The following is a 25,295-nucleotide window of genomic DNA, read 5'->3' on the forward strand; positions in this document are numbered from 1 at the left end:
TTCCTTTCCTCCCTGCTGTTTTTTTTCTTGCTCACTGTGTCTTTCTCATGCCCAGAAAGCAGGAGGACACCCAGAGATGCATGTCCAGGTCTCAGCAGCGTGGGGAGCAGGGGTGCTATGGGGAGCACGGTGGCCCCATGCTGCAGCAGCACATTTCTGCTTTTGCACAAGGACAGGTGAGGCCATGGGCTGGGCTTCTTCAGCCTCTTGTAAAATGCCACATTTCTGGCTTGCTTTGACCTTTGTGTCTTCTTGCATCGCTCTGCTGTTTTGCTAAAGGGCTGTGACTTGGCGGCCTTAAAAGGCTGTGGAAAGGCCTTCCTGAAAGCAGAGAGCACTCAAGGATGTCCAGAGCAGAGCAATGATTAAACCCATGGAGGCTGGACTTGTCTCTCTGGGTCAATCGGGCCCCTGGGAAGAATTTCCAGGGAAGGCTCGTGTGGTCTGCAGGGCCATGTCCTGCTTTCCGAGAAGCCAGAGGTGCCGGCAGGCTGGTGTCAGAGGAGAAACCTGAGCCATGCATGGCACCTGCAAAGCTTATCGCTCGCAGAACGTCAGGCCATGGGAAGAGAGGGGGGGATGCAGGGCTGGGACCAATGCCAGGGAAAACACCAAGCTGCCTCTCCCCGCTCACCCATCCTCCCCAGCCTTGCGAGGTTGAGTGAGAGGCCAGGCAGGATGGAGAACCAGTGGCAAGGACAGCTGGACGGTATTGCAGCTGGCTGGTATGGCAGCGCCTGGTGTCGCAGCCTGGGGAAAAAGGTGTCCTGGGGAGCCGGGGCAGAGCCAGCTGCCAGAGTTAGTGCTGCTTGATGTGCTGATGGCTCCCAGCATCCGTGCCCATCTGGGAGGTGCTGCTTGCCTTTGCCTTGTACAGGCAGGCTTGCAGACCATGCATACTGCCCAAGGGCATGCTGATTTGGTCCTACACGCTTCGCTCCCCTGCCGTCATGCCTGTACGTTGTGTGTTTGCTGTGCCTCTGCCTTTTTCCTCTGTTCCTGCTGGGTGACCCCAGGGGCAGCTGGCTCAACCCAATGTGATGGGATCAGGTGCTCCCCATCCTGTCACTTGTGTACTGAGGACACTGTTGTGTGCACAGGGATGGCCCCAGCTCAATGTGTCTCATTTGCTGCAGTGGGAAAAAAAAAAACCAACCAAAAGTCCACAGAAACAGTGGCACTCTTAGCTGCGGTTTTGCTGTGTTGAGCTTCAGGCACATTTGTGAAGCCTTCTAGGGACCAGGGTCAGCTGGGATCAGGCTACAGACCCTGAAGCATTAGTGAAAAGCACACAGAAATGCAGGTAGGTTTGGGGGCTGAAAGCTTTTGGGGCAAAATCAAGTTACAGCACAAGGGAAATTTTGAGGAGCTGGTCACAGTTTGGGTTGTAGGAGTGGCATCAGCTTCCTAAGTCCTTCATTTATAGAAATATTCTTGGACTTTGGGTTTGTTTGGTTTTTTGATCCTCCAGAAGCAAAGTGTTGATAATCATAACTGACAAATATGAAACGTCATCATCTGCCTTAAATGCACCTGTGTTATTCCCGGGACGCAGTCTTCTAGGATCTGAGGGTTAAGAAGTAGCTAAAAATAGCTCAAAATTACAAAACTGAGAGCTTGCAAGGGAGCTGTCAGAGGCAAGGTGCAATAAAGGTCATGGTTATTTCTTCATGAGGTCAAATGAACATTTGGAATTTCTGCAGCTTTCTGGTGACTGGGCAAAGCCATTCCAACTCAGTTTCATCTGGGGAAAATGAAGGTCTTTGATATGATTTGGTTAGTGCTTTGTAAACACACTGGCTTTTAAAAAAAACACACCCAGGCCCCAAGTCAGGCACGAGCTGATTTTGATCGGAAAATCAGAACGGCTTTGGCAAGACAGGCACCATCTCACCACCCAGGGACAGCTGAGTAGTAAACCAGGTGGGGTCTCTTAGCCTTGCCACCCACAGGAGGTATTTAATTTGTGTGGAAATTGTGGAGGGGTGAGAAGCTGAGAGAAGGCTGTAAGCCATGCTGAGCAGAGGAAAGCAATCTCAGTCTTTGGTGAGAAGCATGGCTCACTGCGCAGCAGGGCTGGAGTAGCTCCTAGGGTTGGGTGGTCTTTGAGGACCCCCTTCCTCAGGCAAAGTATTTACTGTTGACTGCTTTGTGGCTTTAAGCACCTTCCAAATTTCTTGGGAAAGACGTCAAAGGTGGTGTCGTGCTGTGCAACCAGTGTGGTATTTACACTGTTACTGGGTCCCAGCTATGGGCAATGCAGTCTTTTACAGATATATATGAGGAAGGAGACTGGTGTGTGGACAAGGATATCTCCTCAGGTGGAAACACGCATCGTGGCACGTCCCTGCTGTAGTTGCAGAGGTGCAAGCTGCTGTGCTATGTTACCATGCAGGCTGGAGGATGCTGTGAGTTGCTTTATTTTTAGGTCTTACTGCTGATTAAGTGCAAACTACGCAGCGAGTCTGGGCTGCTCAGCTTCCTTGGGGCACACCCCTGTCCTGCTTGGTGTGGACAGTGTGTTGGGAGGTCTGTTCCTCCTCAGAGGTCTGTCCTTTCCTCAGCGCCTGCAGGGAGGGGAGAGATGTTGCATCAGTGGCCACGGCTGATGGAGGCAGGGTGCCAGTGGTCAGGGATGAACGACACAGCTGTGTGCTCCCTGGGGGATGCTCAGGGCATGGAGAGGTGCAGCAACTGGGGATTTTCTGTGCGTGTTACTGCAGATGGTGGGGGTGACCAGCATGCTGCACAGACCCACCCAGTTGGCCTTTGGGCTTTAAGACTGCCTCTGTGACCACCTACCTGCTCTGCAGGACCAGAGGCAGACTTGCTGAATGAGAGCCTTTTCTCAAGACTTTGATCTGAATCTGAGAAAAACAACATGCACAAACCTCCCATCATGGACTGATGCAGGGAGCCCTAAATTTAGCCCAGCTCCCATCCTGGCAGCTGGAGCTCTCCTTGAGAGCAGGAATGCTGCTTTCAGCATTGGTTCACCTTTTTGCTCCTCCAGTGGCTCCATTTTCTTCTGGGGCTGGGGCAGCAGGATCTGGACCCCTTTCAGGAGCGTGAAGACAATGACGGTGTGATTGCCTGGTGAGGGACAAGAGATGAAGCAGTACTGTGAGGCAAGCACTCTGATGGCAAATGAGGGAGGACAGCAGGATGCGTTGTTCCCTTTGAATCCCACGGGGCTTGTACAGAGGTCAAGGAAAGGTGGTTGCGCAAGGACATGAGTTACCCAGGTCTCCTTGACTGCAAAGCTGTTTGAGGGCTGCGGGGCAGGGGTGACATCTCCCACCCTGGCTTTGCTGCAGGGATGAGGTGTCCTGGGTGGCAGACGGGAGGTTTGTGAGGAAATGGGATTTGGAGAGACGGGGACAGGCTTGTGCACAGCTGCCCCCCCGCCACAGATGTGCTCTCAGCTTTGTGCCCGCATGGGTGGCTTCTCCCAAGAGGAGCCCCATGTTCATGCCCATGAAGTGGGGTGCAGGCAGTACATCCAGTCTCAGCAGGACCGGTCCCTCTGCTTCGTGTAAAGGCACAGACAGTCCCACAGTGACGCCTGGTGATGGGAGATGGATTCATATCTGGCACCTTCCCAGCCTTGCATGCACCGCGTCTGCCTGAAGCAGCAACCCTCAAAATAAGAGAAAAGCAAGATGTGGGCGATAGGAGGTTTTCTCTGGAATTACAAGTATTTTTGCCTAGCAATTTTAGTGCCTTTCAAAGACAACGTAACCAATTTTTCCCAGCTGAAAAGCAAGCTCTTTAGATAAAGTTCAGAAGATCGAGATCCTTAGATGAAGGTCACTGGTGAAAGTGTGATAAGGTGCAGAAAGTGTCCCGAGCAAAAGGTGGCACTGGCATTAGCACAGTCAAGAAACAGCAGCTATTTTTGGGTTGCACGCCGATTCGGTTTGCTCCTCTCTGACAGTCAGGGTGCTGCAGTCGGGTGCCTGCGGGTTGGCAGGTGACGCAGAGCAGGAGCCAGCCTGCGCGGCAGCCTGCGGGTACAGCTCTGCCCTACCGAGGCATGATGGCATCTGCCCTTCCTACTCAACCGGGCTGAATGTGCCAGCCATGCAGGCTAGGACAGGAGAAATGAGACAGGTCTGAGAGATCACACGTCTCTTCCCAAGACACCCAAGCTGAGGGATTTTATCTGCCCAGGTCTGGTTATTCGTCCCTGTGAGGTACTACAAGGAGCTGTGGCTTGGGGACAATCGTCCCAGGGACAATCACTGCAGGATTAATGTCCATGTGAGAAAGAGCACAGTCTTTTCTACATGTCCCCAGCTGTCTCTCCAGAGCAGTTTCTCAGTGTATTTACTCTCCAAGGCTCTGTGTAGTTAAATATGGGCTGCGCTGCTTGGGCAGCGGTGAGATTGTCCTAACCCTTGCGACAGTTTGCACTGATTAAATGTCTGTCTCTCCCCACCAGTTTCCTGAGGACCTTGGCAAACATATGTCTTTGTCCCAGATAACACAGCAGGTAGCTCCTGTGTAACACAACGCTTCTGGCTTGGCACTAGCTGGGAATACATGTGCGATGGGTTGGGTTTTGTCTGGTTTTCCTGGTGCCAATAGGCTTTTGCATTAAAACAGCTACATTTGAGAAGATGGTAGAAGTGCAGTGAGGCTCTGTAACAAGGTGGAGACTCAAGCTGAACATTGCGTGTTATCCAGGGGAATACCCAAGGTGTGGGGTAGTTTGAGCTACTAGACGTGGCTCGGCAGTCTTGGAGCACACCAGCACGGGGGTCTGTTACCCCGGCTTGGCTGCAGAGCGGTAGCTCAAGCACCTGCCTGTAGGTATCAAAATCCTATAACTGCTGATTTTTAACCAGAACTTGACAGTGATAAATGACAGGGAGCAGAACACCAGCTTGCTGGCACCCACTCGACCATCAAAGCAAGATTAGTATGTGCCTATTTTGGTTTCTCCTTTAATCAAAAATCAATTAGACAATTTCCAAATGAATATTCAGTCAAGGAGCCAGGTTGTCAGGCAGACTGACAGCACGCAGCACCACTTTCTTTGTGTTTTTCAGTTTAGAGTTATTCAGTGTATTGAAACTGAACAAGTGGATGAGGAAGGAAGAATACCTTTCTCTTTCCCCAGACGTGTCGCATTGAATGTCTCTTATTCTCCATTCCAGATGCTCAAAGCATCCTCTATGTAATGCCACTGAGCCTGCTGTTTGGCTGCATGGTTCTTCTCCTTTTCCTGCTCCCATCTGACTTGCAACCCAAAAGATTAGTTGCTTTATTTCTGGTTTAGGATGTGTGCAAAAGTATTTTTAACTTGTTTATCGAAGTACACAAGAGTTATGCAACAGCTCTTTGCTCACGAAGTCTCTGCACCCACTTCCCTATTTCCCAAAGAAATTTCTAAAAACCCACTGAGCAATTTTGACTGAATTTGATGGAAAGGAATGATTTCAGAGATACTTCATTTTCCAACAGGCCTGCACCACATAAATCCTCAAAGCTGTGTGAAGTGGCTGTGTGAAGGAAGCAGTTTGGCTCTTTTAAGGGGAACCCCGTGGGACACCAAAACCCCAGGTCTGGACATCTCTGCATTGGAAGAACAAGCCTGAGGACAAATGTGGACCAGGGAGATGGGCACTCAGCTTACTTGGACTGTAGATGTCAGATGATTGGGAGGAGGTTTTTCTGCTGGGTGAAGAGATTGGCACCCTGTCCTTCGCAGAGACCCGAAAGCTCCTCATCACCTTCCAGGTGCAGAACCTGTATGAGAAATACTGAAGACAGCAAACCTTCAAGCAGACATCTACAGCTGAACTCTTGGGGGATGTCTTGTCTGCATTTTCATCATGTCAGAGGAACAGGTGCCTGGAGAAAAAGGCTGGCATCCACAGAGCCTCACCCACCTTGGGAGAGAGGGTATAGGTACCTTCTCCAGAAGTGCATCAGGATGGGGAAGATGATGACCTTGGCCCTGTGGTAGAGGACACGGTTCAGTAGCCCCTTAGAAGATAAACTCCAGATTAAATCTCTCTCTTCTTCAGAGATGTTTACCTGGCCACAGAAGAGACCTTGCTTAACCAAAGCAGTTTGTGGTGCTCCTGATGGGCCCTAGAGGCACGATTCTCTCCCCGACCCCACCTTGCATTTCAGCAGTCTCTAAGAAGAAATACTAGTTACCTCCTGGCTGACTGTCCCAGATACAAGGCCAGGATCCCCCCTGAATTTCTGTGGAAAGCACTGTGCTGTGCTTTCCAAAGGGAAGACAGGCAGAGCCATGGCTACTGCAAGGGGAAGAGGTGGGTGCAGTGGGGAGGTGACGTGGTGACGTTGACCTCTGGAGAGTGAAAGGACTGAATTGGTGGTGTGCAGCACTCATCCTGGTGCTGCAGCCCTGGCACTTCCCCAGCAGGTAGGGGATTTCACCATCTCCTTGTCCACACACTTGTCCTCAAATTATCCCAGTCAAGTGCTAGCGTGGATCTGGTGGTGGATCCATCCCATGGAGCCCAAGTGGAGGTCCCAAGCTCCAGAGCACACTCTGAAGCTTCAGAGTGTGTTTTGCTGGAGCAGATGCAGACCTCTGCCTGGTTCCCCTTTCCCCACAACCGCTTGCAGCTGCGATGCAATGGTCTTGAGCAATGAGCAGACAGCAGCCTTCAGCCTTCCTGGGTGGGTCCCAGGATCTTACCCGCAGTTTGGGGGGAATATCAGAGTTCAGGAAGAGTTTGCTGATGATGGCGACTTTCCTTTTGAGAAAAGCAACTTCCTTTTCTGATTGCATGTCGTGGGCTGCCAGAGCTTCAACTGAATCAGCCAGCCTGGAAAACCTGCAAAGGCATGTGGGGTCTCGCTCTGAGACAAGTGCTCTTGACTGCTAGGCTAAACAGTTTTGTTCTTGCTTAGCTTTGTATTTACTGGGCCAGAAAAAGCAATCCACAAGGTGTGGGACAGTGAAACAGGAGGGATGAAAAGCCAGTTCCCTCTTCTACCACCCTTGTGGTCACGACGTTCACCTGGGGAATGTGTTGTTTGCCCTTCTTCAGGAAAAGAGGGGAATCAAAACCTGGTCTTGTGCATGGGGGGGTGTGCTGACTGCAGGGCTGTTGCCCGTTGGCCAGGGCTTGCCCTTACAGGTTTGTCAGGGAACTGGACAAAGTCAATGGAGAAATGCCACAACAGGCACGTCAAGAAAGGTGTAGGCAAAATGTTGGATTGCTTGGGACTATCAAACCAAAAGTGCTTCCAGGATACCCAAACAGGAACCCTGAGCCAGAGGACTTCTGGTTGAAATGGAGGGGTTTGGGGGCTCCATGAATAGATTAGATGTAGACAGCTATGGGGTGAGACTTTGGTTGTGTCGTACGACATCTGGATACCAGCCTTGCACAGACGTCCTGATAGGAGTTTAGGGGTGACAGCACGGACCTTAGGATGTGCTAATGAATCCATGGACCAGGCTTTATCCGCTGCTGAGAGATGGGCACTACCTGCTGGATGGGTTTGGGCCAGAGCCAAGGGAGACTGGTGGTACCTAAGCACCCAGTGGAAAGGGAACTTACTTGTCAATCTCCAGATAAAACCGGAGGTCATCAACGAGGAAGTTGACAGTAATGAGCTGGCTGTTAAACAGGCGGCGTTTCACTAGTACCACCTCCTTGTCCGGTGGGGTGCTGGTAGAGGCCGTGTGGGAGCGGCAAGTGCTCACGGTGGTGCTGCTCTGCATCGAGCTGATGGGCAAGTCTGAAAGAGGGGAAGAGCTGTTGTGTCCTGCTTCTCCCAGGGCTGGGTTTGAGGCCAGCTGGGCATCTGATGCTGAGCTATATGCTGCTCCTTCACCTCACCTGTGCTTGCTTTACCGGCATGCAAGTAATTTGCTGAGGGTCATTCTACCTACGTGGCCTACAGCCTTCCTGCAGCCAGGCTCTCCAGGGAATTCAGACCCATCCAGTGTGCAACCTTCCCTCTAGCTTAGTAAACTCCTCCATCCATCCTCCTCTTTGCACCCATGGAGTGCTTATGTTCATTGTTTTCATAGGGGATGGCCACAGTACATTAGATCAAAAGCCTGCTGGTCTGTCTAGCTGTTATCCTGTCTCTGATAGAGACCACAAGAAGATAACTAGGGAGAAGGAAAGGTAAAAATCTGCGTTACTTCCCCCATATACAATATTCTCCAGCTTTCATAATTTTCATTTCCAGGGACTTCTTGATCTAGATAGGGTTTCTGTGTATTTAGCAATTTCAGTAGATTCCTTTTCTAACTGCTTTTCCAGCCTCCACTCGAACCTGTGTGTAAACTTTCAGAATCGACATCCTTTGGCAAAGCACTCTGTAGGCCAGCTCCCTGTTTCATAGAAAACAATTTCCTTTTGTTTGTTTATTGGCCTGTGTCACCTTATCTTCATTTAGTGCCTCCGGTTTTTCGTGGAAGAGCTGCAAACTTGCATATACATTATTGCTTGAGGATGCAACAGCATCATGGGGCACCTGCATCAGAAAACCAGATATTGCATGAATGTGTATGTGCGCAAGTTGCCTCTGCAAAATTCTGGACCTCGTCTTCTGACTCCAGTGCCTAAGTGCACGGATTTCTGCACAGCAATATCTGGCATCCTGAGATACCCGCTCTTCTGGCTCTTTATATGCCTCCAGCAGAGAAAAGTAGGTCATCATATGGGGATGGGAGATGAACCACAGGTTTCCCCCATTTACTTCTCTGCCTAAACCCAGGACTGTCTTGGGGAGGGAGGAGAGAGGGTGGCAGGAGTCTAGCCATACTTTCCTCCTCATTTCCTAGTTCCCGACGGAGAAAGTCCTCAAACTCCGCACGGCATTTGTCATTGCCCATCTCTCTCCGGAACTTGCAGATGCTCTTGACCACGTCGCGAATGGCACACCAGGCCCACCGCTGCGGACACATGGCACAGCTCGCTTCAGCCAGCGGCTGCAGTGATAGGGCTTGCTCCCAGACAGAGCCCTCCCGTTTGGACCTACCACTGTGAGCTGGACAACCAGAGCCCAGCCTTGGCAATGGGATTTGTGACCCAGCCATCATCTTTGCTTTCCAGTATTTCTTGGTTTCACTAGTGGCTATAGGTGATAGTGTGAATCACTTGGCCAGTCCTGACCAAATCTGGTGGAGCCTGTATGCAGCAGGACTCCAGAGCCGTTAGGAGTGAGGCTTTACCTATCAGCTGCCTTTTGCAACTCTCCAAGTCTGACCCTCTCGCCCCATTTACATGAGCACTGCTTGACCTGCACCTTCTCCTCTCTTTCTTGCCTGGACAATATCCTCAGCCTGCCAGCAGAGAGGGTCTTTCCTTACCAGCTTGTCTGTTATGAAGTTCCTCATCCCATGCTGCAAACAAAGGTTAGACTTATGCGTATCGCTCGGGGGGAACAGGTCCTGGTACTCTTTAAACCTGCCAGATGGGAGATCAGAGAGAGAGAGAGAGCATCAAGGGCAGCCAGACTCATGAGGAGTGGTTTGGTGGGAGGGTAGCTAAGTGGGGGGAGCAGCTGACAGGGATAGCCCTGGGGTTTGGGGTCCCACTGGACTTCTGCTCCTGGAGGAGGTTGGAGAATGGGACAGGGGCCTGGATTCCCTCCCTTGGGCTCTGTTCTTGCATGTAGCAGGCTTGGGAGTGTCTGTTCTGCTTATCTGCATCATGTTTCCTCTTCCAGTCCAGCACCCTGCAAGCCCAGCAGTGATTTGGTCCCCACGGGACCTGCCAGCCTTGCACAGGTAAATGCATCAGCAGCTGCAACAGCACTTTTGCTGGGGTGAGGGTCTGCCTGGGATTTTGACGCACCAGCTGGTAGTTCATAGGGAAATATGTTTGTAGCAGTTGCTGCCTGTCACCTTGGGATGGGATGGATGTTGGGAACGATGTGCTTGCATAACCACTGGGTTTAAGGAACCAGCTTGACCCAGGTGCTCACCATCGTTTTTCCATTGCTTTCTGGACAAAGATCTGTGCTGTCATCAACATCAAGGGGCTGACTGTTTCAGCCTCATTTATTTCTTTGATGATAGAAGTGTGGCAATCCAGCTGTTCCTCTGGAAGAGAAGTGCAGTCACTGCGTGCCCCTGCCAGCCACCCCCAAACCACCATGACATCTCTTCCTACCCTCACATCTGCACGTGGCACCCTGTCCCATGTCTGCCTGCCCTGTCTTCTGTTTGCTGAATTTGGCTGTCTTATCCCTTTTCCTTTCTATACTGTGCTAATTGTGTACTTTGGGAGTGAAGCTGTGACTCCAAGAGCATCTAAAGAAGACAAGACAGGGAAAAGCTATTTCTGCCACTGCAGGAATTGCATGTCGCAGGTCTTGGTCCGTAGATCCTGCCAAAGAAGTAGACCACCTTCCTGGAAATATAAGTGGCAGTGGAACACCTCAGCAAATAAATGCTCCACTGGATAGGAAAGGAGAATTGACAGGTCCCTGCAAGAGGATACAAAATCTGCAACCAGCACCCAGCTCAGGGAAAATAGGCTTACATCATGAATAGAGTAAAGGTAAAATGCAGCTTGGGAAGGTCCTACCAGCTGGGATTTCGGCATGGAAAAAATTTCTGATAATGTTGTTAATGAGGAAGCTCTTCATCTTGGGGTTGGTCTCTGCAACTAGCCTCTCCACGGCCATCCAGAAACGCAGTGGTTCATCTGCGTTGCGCTCCTTGAGGAACTGCTTGAAGAACTGCAGGTGGGCAGGGTTGTGCAGTACTTTCATGAAGTGCCTGTAGAGGAGGAGACACCAGGGGATATGATCTCTGTGCCACCAGTGACCTGGAAAATAGCCAGGACCTCTGTGTTTGCTTCTCCAGTGAGAGAGAGAGACACCTGAAGAAGAGCTAGAAATGTGTGGATGAGTGGTGCATGGGATCTGTGAAGCAAATGGGCCAGTAAAGGTACTGGTGGAGCACAGCCTCCCTTGTCTCTCTTGCCCATAGAATCATTTAGATTGGAAAAGACCTTTAAGATCATCATCCACTGAACCATTGGGAATCCAGGGGGGATTCTCCTGACAAGCTGTTTCTTTTCTGCCATAGGTGTACCTGCCCAACAGCTTTGCTGCCATGTATCCAAAGGAACTGGTCTCAGCCTGAAGAGGAGGCTTCACCCAGGGAGTCAAGGAGAAGGCAGGACTTTGGGTCTGTGATGGAGACCTCAGAACCTGCAAATGGACTGGGCAGCCCTGCAGAGACCAGGGGAGGGAGGCAGGTAAGGATGGGGCACCTGGAAGGACTGGTGGGAGAAGGAGGTAATGCTGTCCCCTCTGGCACTTGCTGAGAATAAACAATAATTTGCCACTGGATGGCAGAGGACTTCACGTGTTTGGCCATGGAGAGGGTGTTCTGGAGTGGAAAAACCTTGCCACTTGCAACTGGTAGATCAGGACGTTACTGAGAGATGTAAAGCCAGAGGACAGCTACATTGAAAAAAAATCAGCAGAGCTTTGGAAAACCAGAGCTGGGAGTGGGCTGGGATTTGGGGTCATTCATGAGGTTAGCAAGCCCTTATCTGAAGACCAGTGGACTGGGTCAAATATTTTCTTTGTTTAAGTGTGGCTCCTGAGACTGACTTTCACAATAAACAATAAATACTGCCCTTACTCGGGACTCGTGTCTTGGTTACCATTTATATTCCAATGTGGAGCTGCGAGGACTCATGTCTGGAGTATTCCCAGAAGGTGAGACATAAGCCGCATGGACATTCACACAGTCAGTGAGTACAGAGATCTAAGTGTGGTCACAGGGTGACTTTAAGTGATTTTTCTGGGAATCTGAGAGCTGCCCAGCTGCAGTACAGGTGGCATGCCAGGGGATGATTGAGGATGAAGTGCATGAGACATGCACAAGATGTGAGGAGTAAATCTGAACTATGGGGTTGGGAGCATGTTAAAGCATTTTGTTCCTTTCTCTGGTAACTCCACAGTTCACACCCACAGGCCACCCATGCCTACATCTGCGAGGGCCCGACAATGAAGCAGGGAGCAGGGGCACTACAGGGAAGCACTGGGAAAAATCTGCTTCCTGAAAGAGTGGAAGTAGCAAAAACCAGCAAAGCCCTGTGCTGCAGGGTGCCAGACCTGGGTCTTCTAGATGGCTTCTCTACTGTAGCAGTGGTGGACTTCGTCGTGCTTGATTTCATTTTTCTCACAGGAACAGTCATCTTCTTTCTGTTCTCGGGTTCAACAGCTGTGGGGATAGAACAGGGTTGGCCCCTTCCTTAGGTGACAGCCAGAGCCTGCTCACAGGTGTCCACAAGGCAAAGGAACCCCAGGAAACCCAAGCTGTCCCCAGAGCCACCATGCTGATGTCTGCATGGTGAGCCCAGCTCAGGAGACACTGGGGTGCTGTGGGAACTCCGTGTGATTTGACCTCTTTGACATCTGCTTCAAACTCTCCCACTCCCACCTTCCCTGGCTGGATTAACACCCCAAAACATATTCCTTTCAAAGGTGGCTAGGCCCCTCTCTCCTTCTGGAGATGTTCTACTGGATGATGGCACGCAAGCAAGGAAGATCCCTGCTTGTCCAGTCCCCTCAGGGTATGCTGGAGCACCTTCAAGGGCGTGAAGGTTGGGGGCCCACCCACCCACCCACCCTGCTTCTAGTGTGCTCAGACTGGACTCACCAAGTGATGGGCTTTTGAGACACAGAAGCTCATTTTCCTTGCTTGGGCTCTCCACAGCCAGCAAGGGTTTCTGAACGGCAAGCACATTTGACGTCATCTTCTGGGAGTCTGCATCAGACAGAGAAGCCAGGTCAGATCCGATGTTCATTCTTCCTGGCTATGACAGCCCTTCAGCACTTGCTCCGAGTGCTGTACTGTGACTGCTACCCACCTTTCCTTTCCCCTTCTCTGTCCTGTTCCCATGATCTCCCCCTGACACTGCATTTCTCGGGTATGACCAAGGCCCCACAAGTTACCTAAGGGTTGCTACAGATGACTGCTGTCACTCTCAGTGCACTGGCAGGTGCCCAGAAACTTGAAGTCATTCTCAAAAGATCATGTGAGAAGAAAAACCACCAGAGCCAGTCCCGGTGTCCACAGGAGAAGGTCATGATGTGGAAGGGGGGTGACAGTGGCTGTTGCTGGCTGTGGGTTTCAGTCACTTTGCTGCAGCAAAGTCTGGTGAGCCAGGCCAGTGCAGGGATGGGGTATCTGGTGCCTCTAGTACTGGCAGGAAGGAATTTGGCCCATAGGTCACTGCCAAAGCTTGGATTACAGCTCATGGCTCCCAGATACCCCGTCCCAACCCACTCCATGATGTCCACGTGCTGTCAACAATACAGCAATGCACTAAAGCCTTGACGAGGGGCAGTGGCCACCACAGATGCACAAAGCGTGCTTTATCAACGTGAGCCCTGGCAGAAATTCAGAGCCTCCACTTACCGGTCCTGCACGGGAGAGGTTCCACCTCTGCCTGGATGGAGCCCCCTTTCCGGAGGTCCCGAGTCGCAATTAATCGCCAGTGCTTGGAGGAGAGACCTTCCAAGTTCCTCGTGCCATGCAAGGCCTGGCTCAGCTTCAAGGATTTGTTTATCCGCTGGGACAGGAGGAAACATTCATCTTTCCCAACAGCATGGCCTTGCATCTTAGGCATCAGAACATAACTCCGCAGAGACTACGGCAAGAAGAGCAGAGGGTGATTGCACAGAGCGCGTATCCCAGCTTAGGAGCTGCTCCGGCACTATGCCCGATAGGCTAGCTGCATGTTTTACTGTGCCTTAGAGTACAAACCTACCCAAGTTAGATCTCTGCTTTAGCTTTAAACCACCTGGAAGAAATCTACGTGAGCATGAAGCTCGGCATAGACCTTAAACCTACCCGTGCAGCTGCTTAAAGCTGGCTCACATCTGCCTGCAGCTGGGACGTACCGGGGACATGCAGCAGGTCCCCTGGGTAGTCCAGACAGTGGCTTGCCAGCAAAGGCAGCAGCTTTCCTGAAGAGGTCGACATCCAGCCAGGAGGGCTGAAAACAACCCTGAAGGTGTCCCTGGCAGACAGGTAACCTCGTGTGCCTTTTCGGTTGGCTGCTATCCCTGGGGCTGGCTCTGGCTGCTGCCCTGGGAGTGCTTCCCTCACCCCCCCCAGAGACCCCTCCACAGATTTTAGCCCTCCCCAGGGGTGAGAAATTCGCACGACTCACCAACCAGCAGGGTCAGAGTGGCTGGTTTGTGACCAAGATACGTGCTGCTGAGAGCAAGCACCAAAAATAACCCTGTTAAGTCCCGGAGCAGTTCCCCTGACATCAGTGCAGCGAGACCCGGGAGGAGTTTGGCTTAGGGGATGGTGCCCACAGAGAGCATGGCCTCGACACCTGCTGAAGTGCTAATTACACTCCCAGACCAGGTCCGTGCTCTGAGGGGTAATTTCCTTGACAAGAGAGGCTTAAAAACCTGGGCAGCTAATTAACTTACAACCAAGAGCATTTAATGAATGCGGGTCAGGAGCTGCCAGCCGACTTTTCCAAAATGCTCAGCTCTCACTGACTGAGACACTGGCATCTCTGTGAGCCAGGTCTTTGGGGGCACTAGCACTGACAGCCTCTCCTTCCCGTTTCTAGGATCAGCTGCTGATTTTACATTGCGGTTTGGGGAGAAGCCTAACTGTTGAAGAACACCGTCTGCAGTGAGCAAAATTGTCTGCATAGGTTGTGCAGGGACCCAAGCAGGTGGGATGCTCGGGGGTTTCTGTCTGTGAGGAGGCTTCCAGGTATAAGCCTAGCAATTAGGGTGTTAATAAACACGAGGTATTAGTGGGATTTCTGCTGCCAGGAGCAATAATAGTCTGGGAAGATCAGTGCTTGTGTGACTCTGCTTTCTTAAATCATCCCTTTACACAGTGGAAAAAATATGTGGAAAACTTGAGTGTGGTTGAATCATAGGCTAAAAGGCTGCATGCCCTCTTCCCCCAGTGTGCTGGCCAAGCACTCGTGCTGGGACAGGGACATATGCATGTGTGTCTGCACATGAGTCACATTAATAGTGGTATTCACTGTGGGCAAGGAAAAAAGGGGGAGTTAATTCCCAGAAGTGTTTTGCCCATGAGGCAGTGCCTGCTGCTGGTGCACTGTCTGCTGCTGGTCTCACCCCCGCCTACCCTGGAAGACTGCATTTAGGTTTCTCCCTGCTTTTCGGCCGGGTCATGGCCCCTCTCAGGGGAGCTCTTGCAGGGCATGCCTGCAGTGCTGCTGACTTACGGGATGCTGCAGTGGAGGAGCTGAGGATTGTTGCTCCGGGCAGCTGGAGCAGGGCTGGCTCTGCCATATCACCCTGTGGCAGCGTTGGCTGGGGGACAGCGTGGGAGGCTGGACCGCTGCGGCTAATGCTAGACTTCCCCTCCCTCCCTTTCTCCAACTTTTCACATCCCCACTGTTGCCTGTGCGCCCCACGAGGATGCCCGTGTCCCCCATGCGTCCCTTTTACCATAGACTGGAGGAACGTCTTGTCATCGTCGGCCAGAAATTCTTCATAGAAGCTGCAGAGCACCTGAGGAGGAACAAAGGTGGGTTGTCCTCAGCCGGTGCTCCAGCAGCAACTGGCACCCCCCAGCCCTACTGTACCCTGAGGTCGCAGCCGTGACACCGCGGGCAGGTTACAGCTTGCTGAGATGCCCAGGACAGCTCTGCCAGGAGCCATACACCCAGGTTGGTCCATTGGGCTGCTCAGTGGCTGCCCAGAAGGGCTTGGGTTATAAATGTGTTTTATTCATGTTGTGCCGGAACCAGCGACTCGGATGCAAAAGGATGGCCACTGCCCTGCCATCCCCTCGCCCTTGGCATGTGCACCTAACAACGGAGGTCACCAGCTGCTAAATGACTGCTCACCTCTGCTCCGCTGCCCAGCAAACCAGTGAGGATGCTCCTCTCCACTGGCCTGGCGCATCTTGGTAACTGGGTCCAGTGCAAGGTGGCTTGCGACTGTCAGTTTTTCCCTTCCTAGTCTTTTTTCAACTTCACTTTCCAAATACCTCAATTCTTAAACATGCCCACAGCCCTCACGGCAGCCCAGGGGTGCCAATGCCAGCTGTGCCTCCCAGCCTGACCACTGCCAGCACTGCTCTGTACCTCACAAATCTCCTTCTGGGCTCTGAATATCCAAGGGGAGAATTCTCCAGACATCAGATGGTTCCGCAAGCTCCTGAGAGTCCTGGTCTCCAAGGGAAGCTGCTGGATGGTGCCCTCCTCCAGGTAGGTCTTGCATATCTTCTTCCCGATCATATGACGCAGGAAGAAACAGTTTTCTCTGCTGGGGTCCAGCACCACAGGCAGAAATTCCTCCAGGTCATGCCACAGGTCCAGGAGATGAGTCTCCACAGGCCGGTCCTGGCACTTCAAGAAGTCCCTGAAGGGCCGACCTGCACAGGTGTCAGCACTAAGGGCCCAGGGAAGGAAACTCAGGGTCTTGACCGGCTTTTCCAGGGATGGCAGATGGACAAGGGGTGCAGAGGAAGGCAAGTTAGAGAGGACTTTCTCTTCACAGAGGTCTTCCAGATGAAGGACCTGCTCTGCACTGGGTCTAGGTCTTTTGGGAGAGGCTGCTCCTCCTTTGCCTCGAAAGGCAGTGTTTGCAGGATGCTCTGAATGCTGAGTAATCGATCCCAAAGCATCCTTATCCGGACATGATTCCTTTGTGCTCCCAGCTGGCCCCGGCTGCCTTTCTCGTTGCACCTGAAAACTGGGCATCTTCATTTCTTGGGTGTCTCTTCCCTCCTTGACCAGAGTCCAGATCTCTGCTTTGGCCTTCTTGCTGCAGTAGGGCCCCGACAAACCCTGGCTCCTTTTAATATGCATTGTGAAGAGATTCTCCGAAAAGCCTGAGGGCTCCTTCGAGTTGGCCCGTAATAAACGCTCCTGATATTCCTGCAGCAGAGGCCAGCACGATTTCTCTTCCTCCATGCCCTTCTTGCAGTGGATGAAGAATTTAGGGAGCCAGTAACTCTGAATCATAAAGAGGGCCTGTTCCTGCATCTTGCTTAGGATGTCCCTCCTGGTGCTGATGGGCTGAATGTGCCTGGCTTTTGGCAGCAACCCTGAAAAGGATGCAGGGGATTACAACGGGGAGATGGCTCCGTGCAGACTGTTGCCCAGCCAAACAAAGCTGGTGATGGTATCCCATCTCCCTGGGAGCATCCTGGAAAGGCCACCTTTCTGGAAGGGCACTGCTCGTCTCCAACTCCCATGTTTCTTACCAACGATGGTCCTGCAGAGAGTGACGACGCTGGAGCCTTGACGCAGGTGAGTGGTTTTCAGCCTGTGGAGCAAGGACATGTAGAGGTCCCTCTGCCTCGCGTCTGACTCATCAAGCCCCAGGAGCCTTTCGGTGGTGAGCCAGAAGTTGGTCAGTTCTTCCCCTATGGATCAGATAAGGGACGGGCGTTGGAGGGAGTCCCCCAAAGCCCCACTGATGAGCAAAGTAGCCTGTGTTTAAAAAAAAAAAAAAGAAAGAAGGAAAGATCACCTGGATGAACTGAGGGAACAGTGTAGAGAAGAGCCAGGGTTATGCATCGACCTGGCATGCAGCACCCATGCTGGGGCTCTGCTGCTGGCTCATCTTCCAAAGCTCTATCTGGGGTCACAGTGTCTCCCATCCCACCAGTGCTTACCCATGCCCTCAGGTCTGTGCCGGTGTCCTGCCAGGTAGCTTGCCCACAGCTGGCTGAGAAAGGGCTGCAGAGCACCCCATGCCCACCTGCTGTTCCTTGGATGAAGGCCCGAAAGTTCCACATGCCCTGGCTCCCGCTGATGCACTTCTCCAACAGCCACCGGTCAGCACTTTGCCAGTTCAGCAGTTTTGCTGTCAGAGAGAGTGCAGAGCACGGCATTAGGGGTTGCATGCAGGAGTGGTCCCCAAGAAAGCCCTCCAGACCCCACCAGCCCACAGAGGCTGCCGGAGGGCAGCAGTGCAGTGAGCCAGGAGACCAGCGAATCGCACTGAAATGGGAGTTTCAGACAGGTTGTGGGATGCACGTGTGGTGTTTGCAAGGACAATCGGCTCATGTCGGTGATAGCGTGTCCAGTCATCGTGCCTCTTCCCCTTGCAAACATCCATCTTTTTTGCTTGAGTTTGGGGCTTGCCCTCAATCTCCTTCAGTTTGAGGATCAACCCAACCGGAGAAGAAGCAGCAATGCATTCAAAAATGGCACTGGAGCAAGCCTTGATGAATCGCTTATTTCTTCTGAAATTAAAATCTGCATACCTGCTGCCATAGCTTTCTTTCCAGTGGCCTTTCCTTGCCTTGACATGCAGGCTGACAAAGCAGTTGGCTGGGCTGACGTGGCTCATTTTAGGGGTAAACTGAGCACAATTCAGACTTGCTGCCGGCAAGACAGACCATGGCATAGGCCTGTTTTCCCAGCATCAGACGAGGAGCGTATCACAATGCAGCGTGAGAGCTCTGGGCACCCTGCACAGCAGCAAACCTGAAACTCCAGGACCCCACTTTCCTATGCCCGAGGATGCTCTCCAGCCCCGCTCCACCCCTGAACCACATGGTAAACCCTGCTAAGCAGCTATTTCAGCTCAACTCCACAGAGGCAGCGAGCCCATACTAACAGAGCTGTGGGCTAAAGCCCCGCTCATCCCGTGGAAACCCTGGGATCTGCGGCATGCCTAAAAATGGGACGTGCAATGCCTTTTTAACCCGGAGCAGAGGCATGACCCGCTGGGCAGGCACCAGGCGGTGACAGCCCTGACAAGAGGAAGCCCTGCTGCAGCGACGAAGCCGCTCCGATTTCCTCCATGCCGCGATGACTCACCTGCTTCCCCCGACCGAATGAAACCCAGGAGCTTCTGGCAGAGGACAAGGTGGAGGCACAGGCTGGATCTGCAGAAGTGAGGCAGCCGGTGCTTTCCCAGCCAAGCCAGTAACGCCGCGGGGCCGGGTTCCTGCATTGCAACCCCCGTGCCCAAGAAGAGGATTAGGCTGTGAGCAAGGAGCCGTCTCTTGCCTGGGGATTAGGGTGAGTAACGGGCCCTGCTACGGGGGGAAGGAGGCTGGGGAAGGCTCCCTGTTGCTAGACAGCGATGCGAGCCGTCCCCGTGCTGAGAAAGAAGGGGAATACTTGAGCTATAGCCCCTGCCCGCATCCCCACGAGCTCTGCCTGCAAACCTGGGAGACCCAGTGCTGTGTGGCTGCCTGCAAAGCTGCTTCCCCTCGCAGCCTGCCTGCTTTCCGTGAGCCCAGACAGGAAGGCACGGCATCTTTCCGGCAGCACCGAGAGGAGCAGGTTCCCTTTTGCTCTGGGACCTGAGCACCGCAAACGGCGCTCGTGGCTGTGGGGCAGGGGGATGTCCATGGGGAGGACTGAGCCAGTTGGAGGATCCACAGGACTTCACTCCTGGTGAATGCAGGAGGAATACAGGACACCGGGGGCTGACGTTCGTGTCTTCCTTCTCTGCCACCACACATGCTCTCCTTAACTCCAGCTATCGATGTTTACTGAGGGCTGGATGGACCCCATAAACTGCACCAGGACTTTAAATGGCTTATGCTTTTCCCAGGGCTTAAAAGCAAAATGACGCCTGGGTTTGACATAATCCCCTGGCTGCACGAACAGGAGAGCCAGAGAGTGGCCCAAGCAATGAGAAACCAGCTCCTTCCCTCCCCTGCCCTGTGCCCTTCCTCCCTCCTCCTCATCCTCCTCCCTCCTCGCAAGAGGCATTTTCTCACCAAGTGGCTTGGCAGCTCTGGCCAGAGGTCCCACTGGCCCATGCTGCTGATGTAAATGGGTGTCTGGCCAAAAACCTGTATTAAAAGGAAAGGAGATAGCTGAAAGAGATGGAGGGTGGCAGGGGAGCCCACAGCCCAGTGGTTCTAGTTAGCACTCACTACAGAGAAGGGCATTGTCTTCCCTTTCAGACCTCTGTCTCCAAGCTGAGGTCCTCAGGTTTCCCTTATTTTCCAGCCTGAGTGGGGTGTATTCCCAATTTTCCTGGGGGCCTCTAACACCACAGAAGCTGAAAGTTCACCTGAGAAGAGCTCAAAAACAACCCAGGCTTTATGGTGCAGAGTGGACTTACCGGAAGATTCAGAAATGTGTTGAAAAAATCAACAAAAACATCATCTCTCAGCAGGAGCCCCATGTCCGTAGAGGCTATGGTTGCTACAGAGGGGAGAAGAGAAAGTTACCTGGGCTTTGTGTTGCTGAGTGTGATATAAATGTGAACTAAAAGATGAGTTTTGAAAGGGACAGCTCTAGAGGATGTGCGGTAGGGGCTTGTCCCATGCACACATGGGAGGATTGGGACCTGGAACAGTCCATGAAATTTGGGTCCCAGTGCACCCATGTGCTTTGGGTGGGGGGCACAGGGTGTTTGGAAAGCACCAGGTTCAGCTGCACACAGGAGCTGGAAAGTTTGAATGGCAGCTTCCTAAATAGCAAAGGTACATGGTTCATGGAGGCTAAGTACAAATGTGGTGGCATCTGTAGGGCAAGAGAAAGCAGATGCTGTGGCTGGATGGAACAAGCTGTGCTCCTCCACTGTACCCAGACACCAGGCATAACCCTGCTATCACGGAGAGGAACTGTGTGCTGTGCTGTGGTGCTGCTGCTCCAGCCCCACTGCCCTGATGCCCTCTGAGTCCTCTTGCTCAGGTTCTGGTAGCAAATTCCTCCAAATGAGCAGGCACCATCAGGCTGGGAGCAGGTTGTGGCTTTGGGTAAAGTGACAGTAGCTGCAGACCTCCACCACATGCATCCAGGACATCAAGGCAGTTTGCTACTAGTGCCAACACCTCCCACTATCCTGTGAAGTTTTATTCATGTCTGAAAGATCTGGATGCAAGGGGGTGGGCTGGCATCAGCTAACCGATGGGTGGATGCCCTTGGAAATGTCTGCTTGTGTGAATGCAGAGCTGTGTCACAAGGAGGACCCACATTTCAGAAGCCTAATGCTGCTTTTCACCCACTGTCCCCTTGGGGGTGTGCTTGGAGGGGCTGAAGCCTCCAGCAAAAGTAACTCACCAGTGGCTGTCATGTTGCCATGTCCCGGGGAAGTGTTCTGGAGTGCCACGCTGCTTGTGACACGCTTGTCCCGGCGAGTCCTTGGGGGGCTGCAAGGCTCTTGAGCACTGCAGGGCTCTCAGCACCTCCCTCTTTGCTGTCCTTCAGGGAAATGTCACTTTTCTAATCACCAGCCCTGCAAACGCACTTGGGCAGTCCTGAAATGAAACCCTTCCCCTCTCCTCACTTGGGCAAACTTCTTGGCTTCAAACTAGGTTCTTGGTAGCACCTCGGCACCATGTGCGGTTGCTGTCAGCACATCTGCTCAGGTGGTGACGGAAATTTCACAGGAGAGCCTGCTACATCTGCCCCAGACAGAGCAACCGCAGATTTCTTATTAGCTGTCCTGCTTCATCAGGTCTGGGGCTGAGACCCAGTCTTGGAGACCCTCCAGTGGGAAGAGGAGAAAGAAAGAAGGAGCCACATCTCTCTCTCGCAGCAGCGACCTGTTTCCCTGGCAGGAGGGGGAATCTGCTCCCCAGGTGGGTATTTGATCCCCCCGACCATAACGCCGTGGTGTCAGACCTGGCAGGACTGCTAGCGCCCTCCAGGTTTTGGGCACCGTCATGCCCGGGGTCTCTGATGTGCCCTGTAGCAGAGAAGTGGGTCTGCTCGTCAGTGGGAGCGGAAAGGGTTTCGTGGCCTGTGGAGGGTGTGGAGCAGAGGTTTTGTGGCCTCTCCTGCGCTGGACATCTCTTCCGTGCTTGCCTAAGAGGGGGCCGCGGCATAGACTCTGCCAACCTTGCGTTTCTAAGAAGCCCTGAGCTTTCTCGCTCCGGCCATTACCGCCACGCAGTTGCGTTGCGTGTCGCGTCCCCTTCCGTGGCTGTGGCCGCGGTCCCCGTTCCTGTCACCCTCGTGGGCAGGTTCAAACACACGTCCCCTGGTGCGCAGCCACCTCTGCGCGGCGGGGGGGTACCTGGCGCAGGCGGGGGGGACCCCCCCGGGGTCCCCGCAGCGGGGTCACCTCGCGAGGTGGCGCTGTCAAATCAGGAATGTGAAGCTGTCCCCAGCGGCAACGGGGCTCAGCGCCTCAGCCGTGGGCTGGGGACTCCACAGCCGCCAAGGAGGACGGGGACGACGACTCCTTCATCGCGGGGCTGGTGCTGGCGACCCCCAGGGTGATAGTCCTGGGCTACCGGCACCGGTTCGCTCCGTCCCCCCCGAGCGAGTGAGGGCGTTTCTTTTCCCGCAAGCGGGAAAACTGGTGCTACGCCAGGCCAGGGGGGACGCGACAGAGACCCGTGAAGGCGTGTTGGACGTCACGGCCGAACCGTCCGTGCGTAAGTGTGTGCCCTGGGGAGGTCACGTCCTGCCACGCTGCCTTAGTTCGAATGGTCGAAGCTGTTGGGTTTAATGGCAGCGGGTGGTGTGCGCGTCCTCGCGGGACGCGCATCCTCGTGGTGACAACGAAGGGATGTTGTCCTTTGGGTGATGCTTTGCTTTTGGGCGGCGGGGGCAAGGACTGGCTTGTGCCCTGCTGCGGTGTGGTGGCTTGGCAGTCCCTGCCCTGCGTTGGCCACTGCGGCGATGGCTCCGGGATGGGGCCGAGCACAGCCCCTTGGGGATGCAGGCTCACCTTTCGGTCACAGCCCGGGCACATTTTGGCTGGTCGCTATGCCAAAACCCAAACTGACATGGGGAAGGAGCAGCCATGAGCCTCAGAACACCTGCTTGTCCTAGTGGTGTCAGGGAGAGCTGCGGGAAGGAGTTATGGGAGACCCTGGGGAGGAGTAGCTCCGATCACAAATTCATAAGGATTTATGCCGCTAAGCCCAAGAGATGAGACAAGGGGTTAGGGATGAGCTGGCGTGGTGGCTGTCTCACACATGAAAGACTCAAAAGTCCTCAGGGAAAGGTTGCAACTGTCAAAAAAATATATTTTCCATTTGGCAACTGACCAGATGCCCAGTGACTTCCTCAGAGGCTGATGTAGCTCCACTGGTGCCCATCTGGCTCTGGACTGACCCCAGGGGGACTGCGCCGGTTTCTGCTGAGAAAGGACCAAGGTTGTGAGCAGGAACAGGCCGACACGGTTACTGTGGGAGTGCACAGGGCCATTTCCATGGCTTCTCTCCCCAAAAGGAGACCCCAAGAGGTCTGGCAGAATGGAGCTCTGCTCAGCCCGGCTGCAGCTTCCCAGGGTTTACTTGGTGCGTGCATGGGCATGTCTGCCCTCTTCGTCTTGCCGCAACGGCTCCTTGCAAAAGGAGCTCATGTGAGCTGTCTGGCTATTAAGAAAAAAATAAGGCTTAAAAAAAATAGGTGGATACATGAGCACAGCCCAGATTTAGAAGGGGGCTCGGAGAGGAGCGCAGTGCCTGGACTCTGTACAAAGATAAGGGCAGGGTTGCAACACCAAACACGTCAGAAGGGCTTTGCTCGCCCTCTGTCCGAGCCCGAATTACCCACGTCCTCTGTTCCCCCCCCACAGGGAGCAGCTCACCCTCTGCAGACCCGAGGCCGCCTCTGCCAGCGGCAGAGCCTCGCGCTCCCGGGGTGGCAGAGGGGACGGGGCAGGGTTTCTTATCCTTGCCCAACGTAAACTGGCACGGCCCGCCGTGGCGGCGAAGTCCAAGGCTGCCAGACTGCGGGGTCAGCCTCGCCGCCTGTCGTCGCTGGCTGCTCGCAGCCTCCCCGTGCAGCCCAACCTGCCCCTTTTGGTGCTGTGGGGAGGGTGGGGGGTTGTTTTCCTCCCCCCAGCTGCAGTCGGTACCTACTGAGCCACCGCGACCCTGAACACCTGAGCATTGCTTTTGGTCTCAGGTGATGGTCTACAGCATCTGCAAGGTGGGAAGTGCCAGCACGAGGAAGTGGTGCAAGCACCTTGATGCACAAACCTGCTCTCCCTCTAGCATGAGTATTATATGCCCAGAGTGAGCTTTTGGGGGAAGATTGGGGTTTTTCCCCCCATACAGCCCCAGCCTGTTCTCATATAAATAGCTTAGGACACCTCAAAGACTGTCAGCAATGGGTATGATCCTTTTGGGCCCATAGCACCTTAAAACTGGAATTGTCTGAGGTCTCAGGTATGGCAGTTCAGCTTTAAATACTAATTCCTTTCTTGAACGTATTAGGATTATTTTTTTTATATGTGATTTTTCATGCTTGGTCTCCTGGGTGTGTAAGATTTGTTTGCTCAGCAAGGACATCTCTGGTATTTCCTTACATTAATTAGAAGTATTTTTGAGTCTATTGCCATCTGTCCGTAGTTTTCTTGCTTGGGACTGACCGTGAAGGCTAGGCTCTGACCCGTTACACCTGGCAGCCCTGCAGCACATTCTGCGTTTGCATGCCTCTTCTCCAGCTAAAGCAAAATCACTTGTGTAACCTTATACGAGTGTCGGGGTCTGTTGACTTCACCAGTCCGGGTTAAGCATGTGTTGTGGCAGGACGGGACCTAATTCAGCCATAAGGAAGGGACACGGACAACAGCACTTTGCAGTTACCCTTCGTAATTTACAGTCTTGGGCCTGGATCCTACCATTGAATCCACTTGGGCAGCTCTTTGAGGATTTCTGCACTCTCACTCATGGAGCTGTGAAGTGTATTAGGCTGAAATTAATCTGCCAGCCACAGCTAACACAGCCCTGACCTAGCTGGGAGTGTGTTTAGCAGCATGAACAGCGCTAATAAAAAAAGACAAAAAAAAAACCCCAACAAAAACAACCCTGCCAATGCACACTGTGACCAATTTCCAACTGCAGGGAAAGGCATGTGCTGAGCACTCCCTAGGATATTCTCCACCCTTGTACAGAGCAAACTGAGCCAAGCAATTTCTAGGTCTCAAATCCCGCCTGCCCCTGACGTTCTCATTTTCCAGCTTCCCCTGGTTGCTTTTGAAGGCGAGCACGTGCTTCTTGGTGGCGGCCCCTGCTCGCTGAAGACGCTCGGCCTCTGCGCAAGGTCTGCACGTGTGCGGGGCAGAGCCGGCGAGAGGTAGGTGCTGCCTGCTGGGGTTGCTGCCAGACCAGCCCCCCGAGCTGGCAGCTGCGATGCCCCTTCTGCAAAGAGCCCTCCCCGGGGGGTGCCGGGGAAGGGGGCTGCTGGGGCACAAAGCGATGCCGCGGTTTCTTGCGAGGGGTGGCAAGGTGGGCATCGGGCACGGCAAGCGGCACCAAGGTGGCTGAAAAAGGGGTGGAGAGGGAGGTGCGAGCAACCCGGAGGGGGTTGCACAAGGCTTTCTGGGCTGCTGCGGTCCAAGGCCCCTCTTCCCCTAAATGCGTCATGGGCACGTATTGCAGTCGAGGTGCAAGGGGAGGGAGCTTTTTTTCTTTGCATGTC

At 53.3% G+C, this 25,295-nt stretch overlaps 1 protein-coding gene across 1 annotated transcript; it reads right to left on the reverse strand.

Annotated features, from left to right (window-relative positions):
- Positions 1–2,445: 2,445 nt before the first annotated feature.
- On the reverse strand, positions 2,446–20,985 carry RGSL1 (regulator of G protein signaling like 1). The gene is made up of 22 exons (XM_075038522.1): positions 20,973–20,985; positions 20,029–20,111; positions 19,679–19,753; positions 18,765–18,894; positions 17,698–17,802; positions 17,198–17,359; positions 16,074–17,038; positions 15,433–15,495; positions 13,397–13,628; positions 12,635–12,742; positions 12,088–12,196; positions 10,542–10,735; positions 9,937–10,054; positions 9,320–9,416; positions 8,773–8,902; positions 7,554–7,734; positions 6,683–6,821; positions 5,921–6,045; positions 5,642–5,754; positions 2,998–3,093; positions 2,803–2,867; positions 2,446–2,567 (listed from the first exon to the last, which is right to left on the reverse strand). Exons 1-22 carry the CDS (start codon positions 20,983–20,985, stop codon positions 2,475–2,477), a joined length of 3,396 nt encoding a protein of 1,131 aa, XP_074894623.1. The 3' UTR covers positions 2,446–2,474.
- Between the last annotated feature and the right edge of the window lie 4,310 nt (positions 20,986–25,295).

This window comes from Buteo buteo, chromosome 10 (assembly GCF_964188355.1).
Source record: "Buteo buteo chromosome 10, bButBut1.hap1.1, whole genome shotgun sequence".
NCBI lineage: Eukaryota > Metazoa > Chordata > Aves > Accipitriformes > Accipitridae > Buteo > Buteo buteo.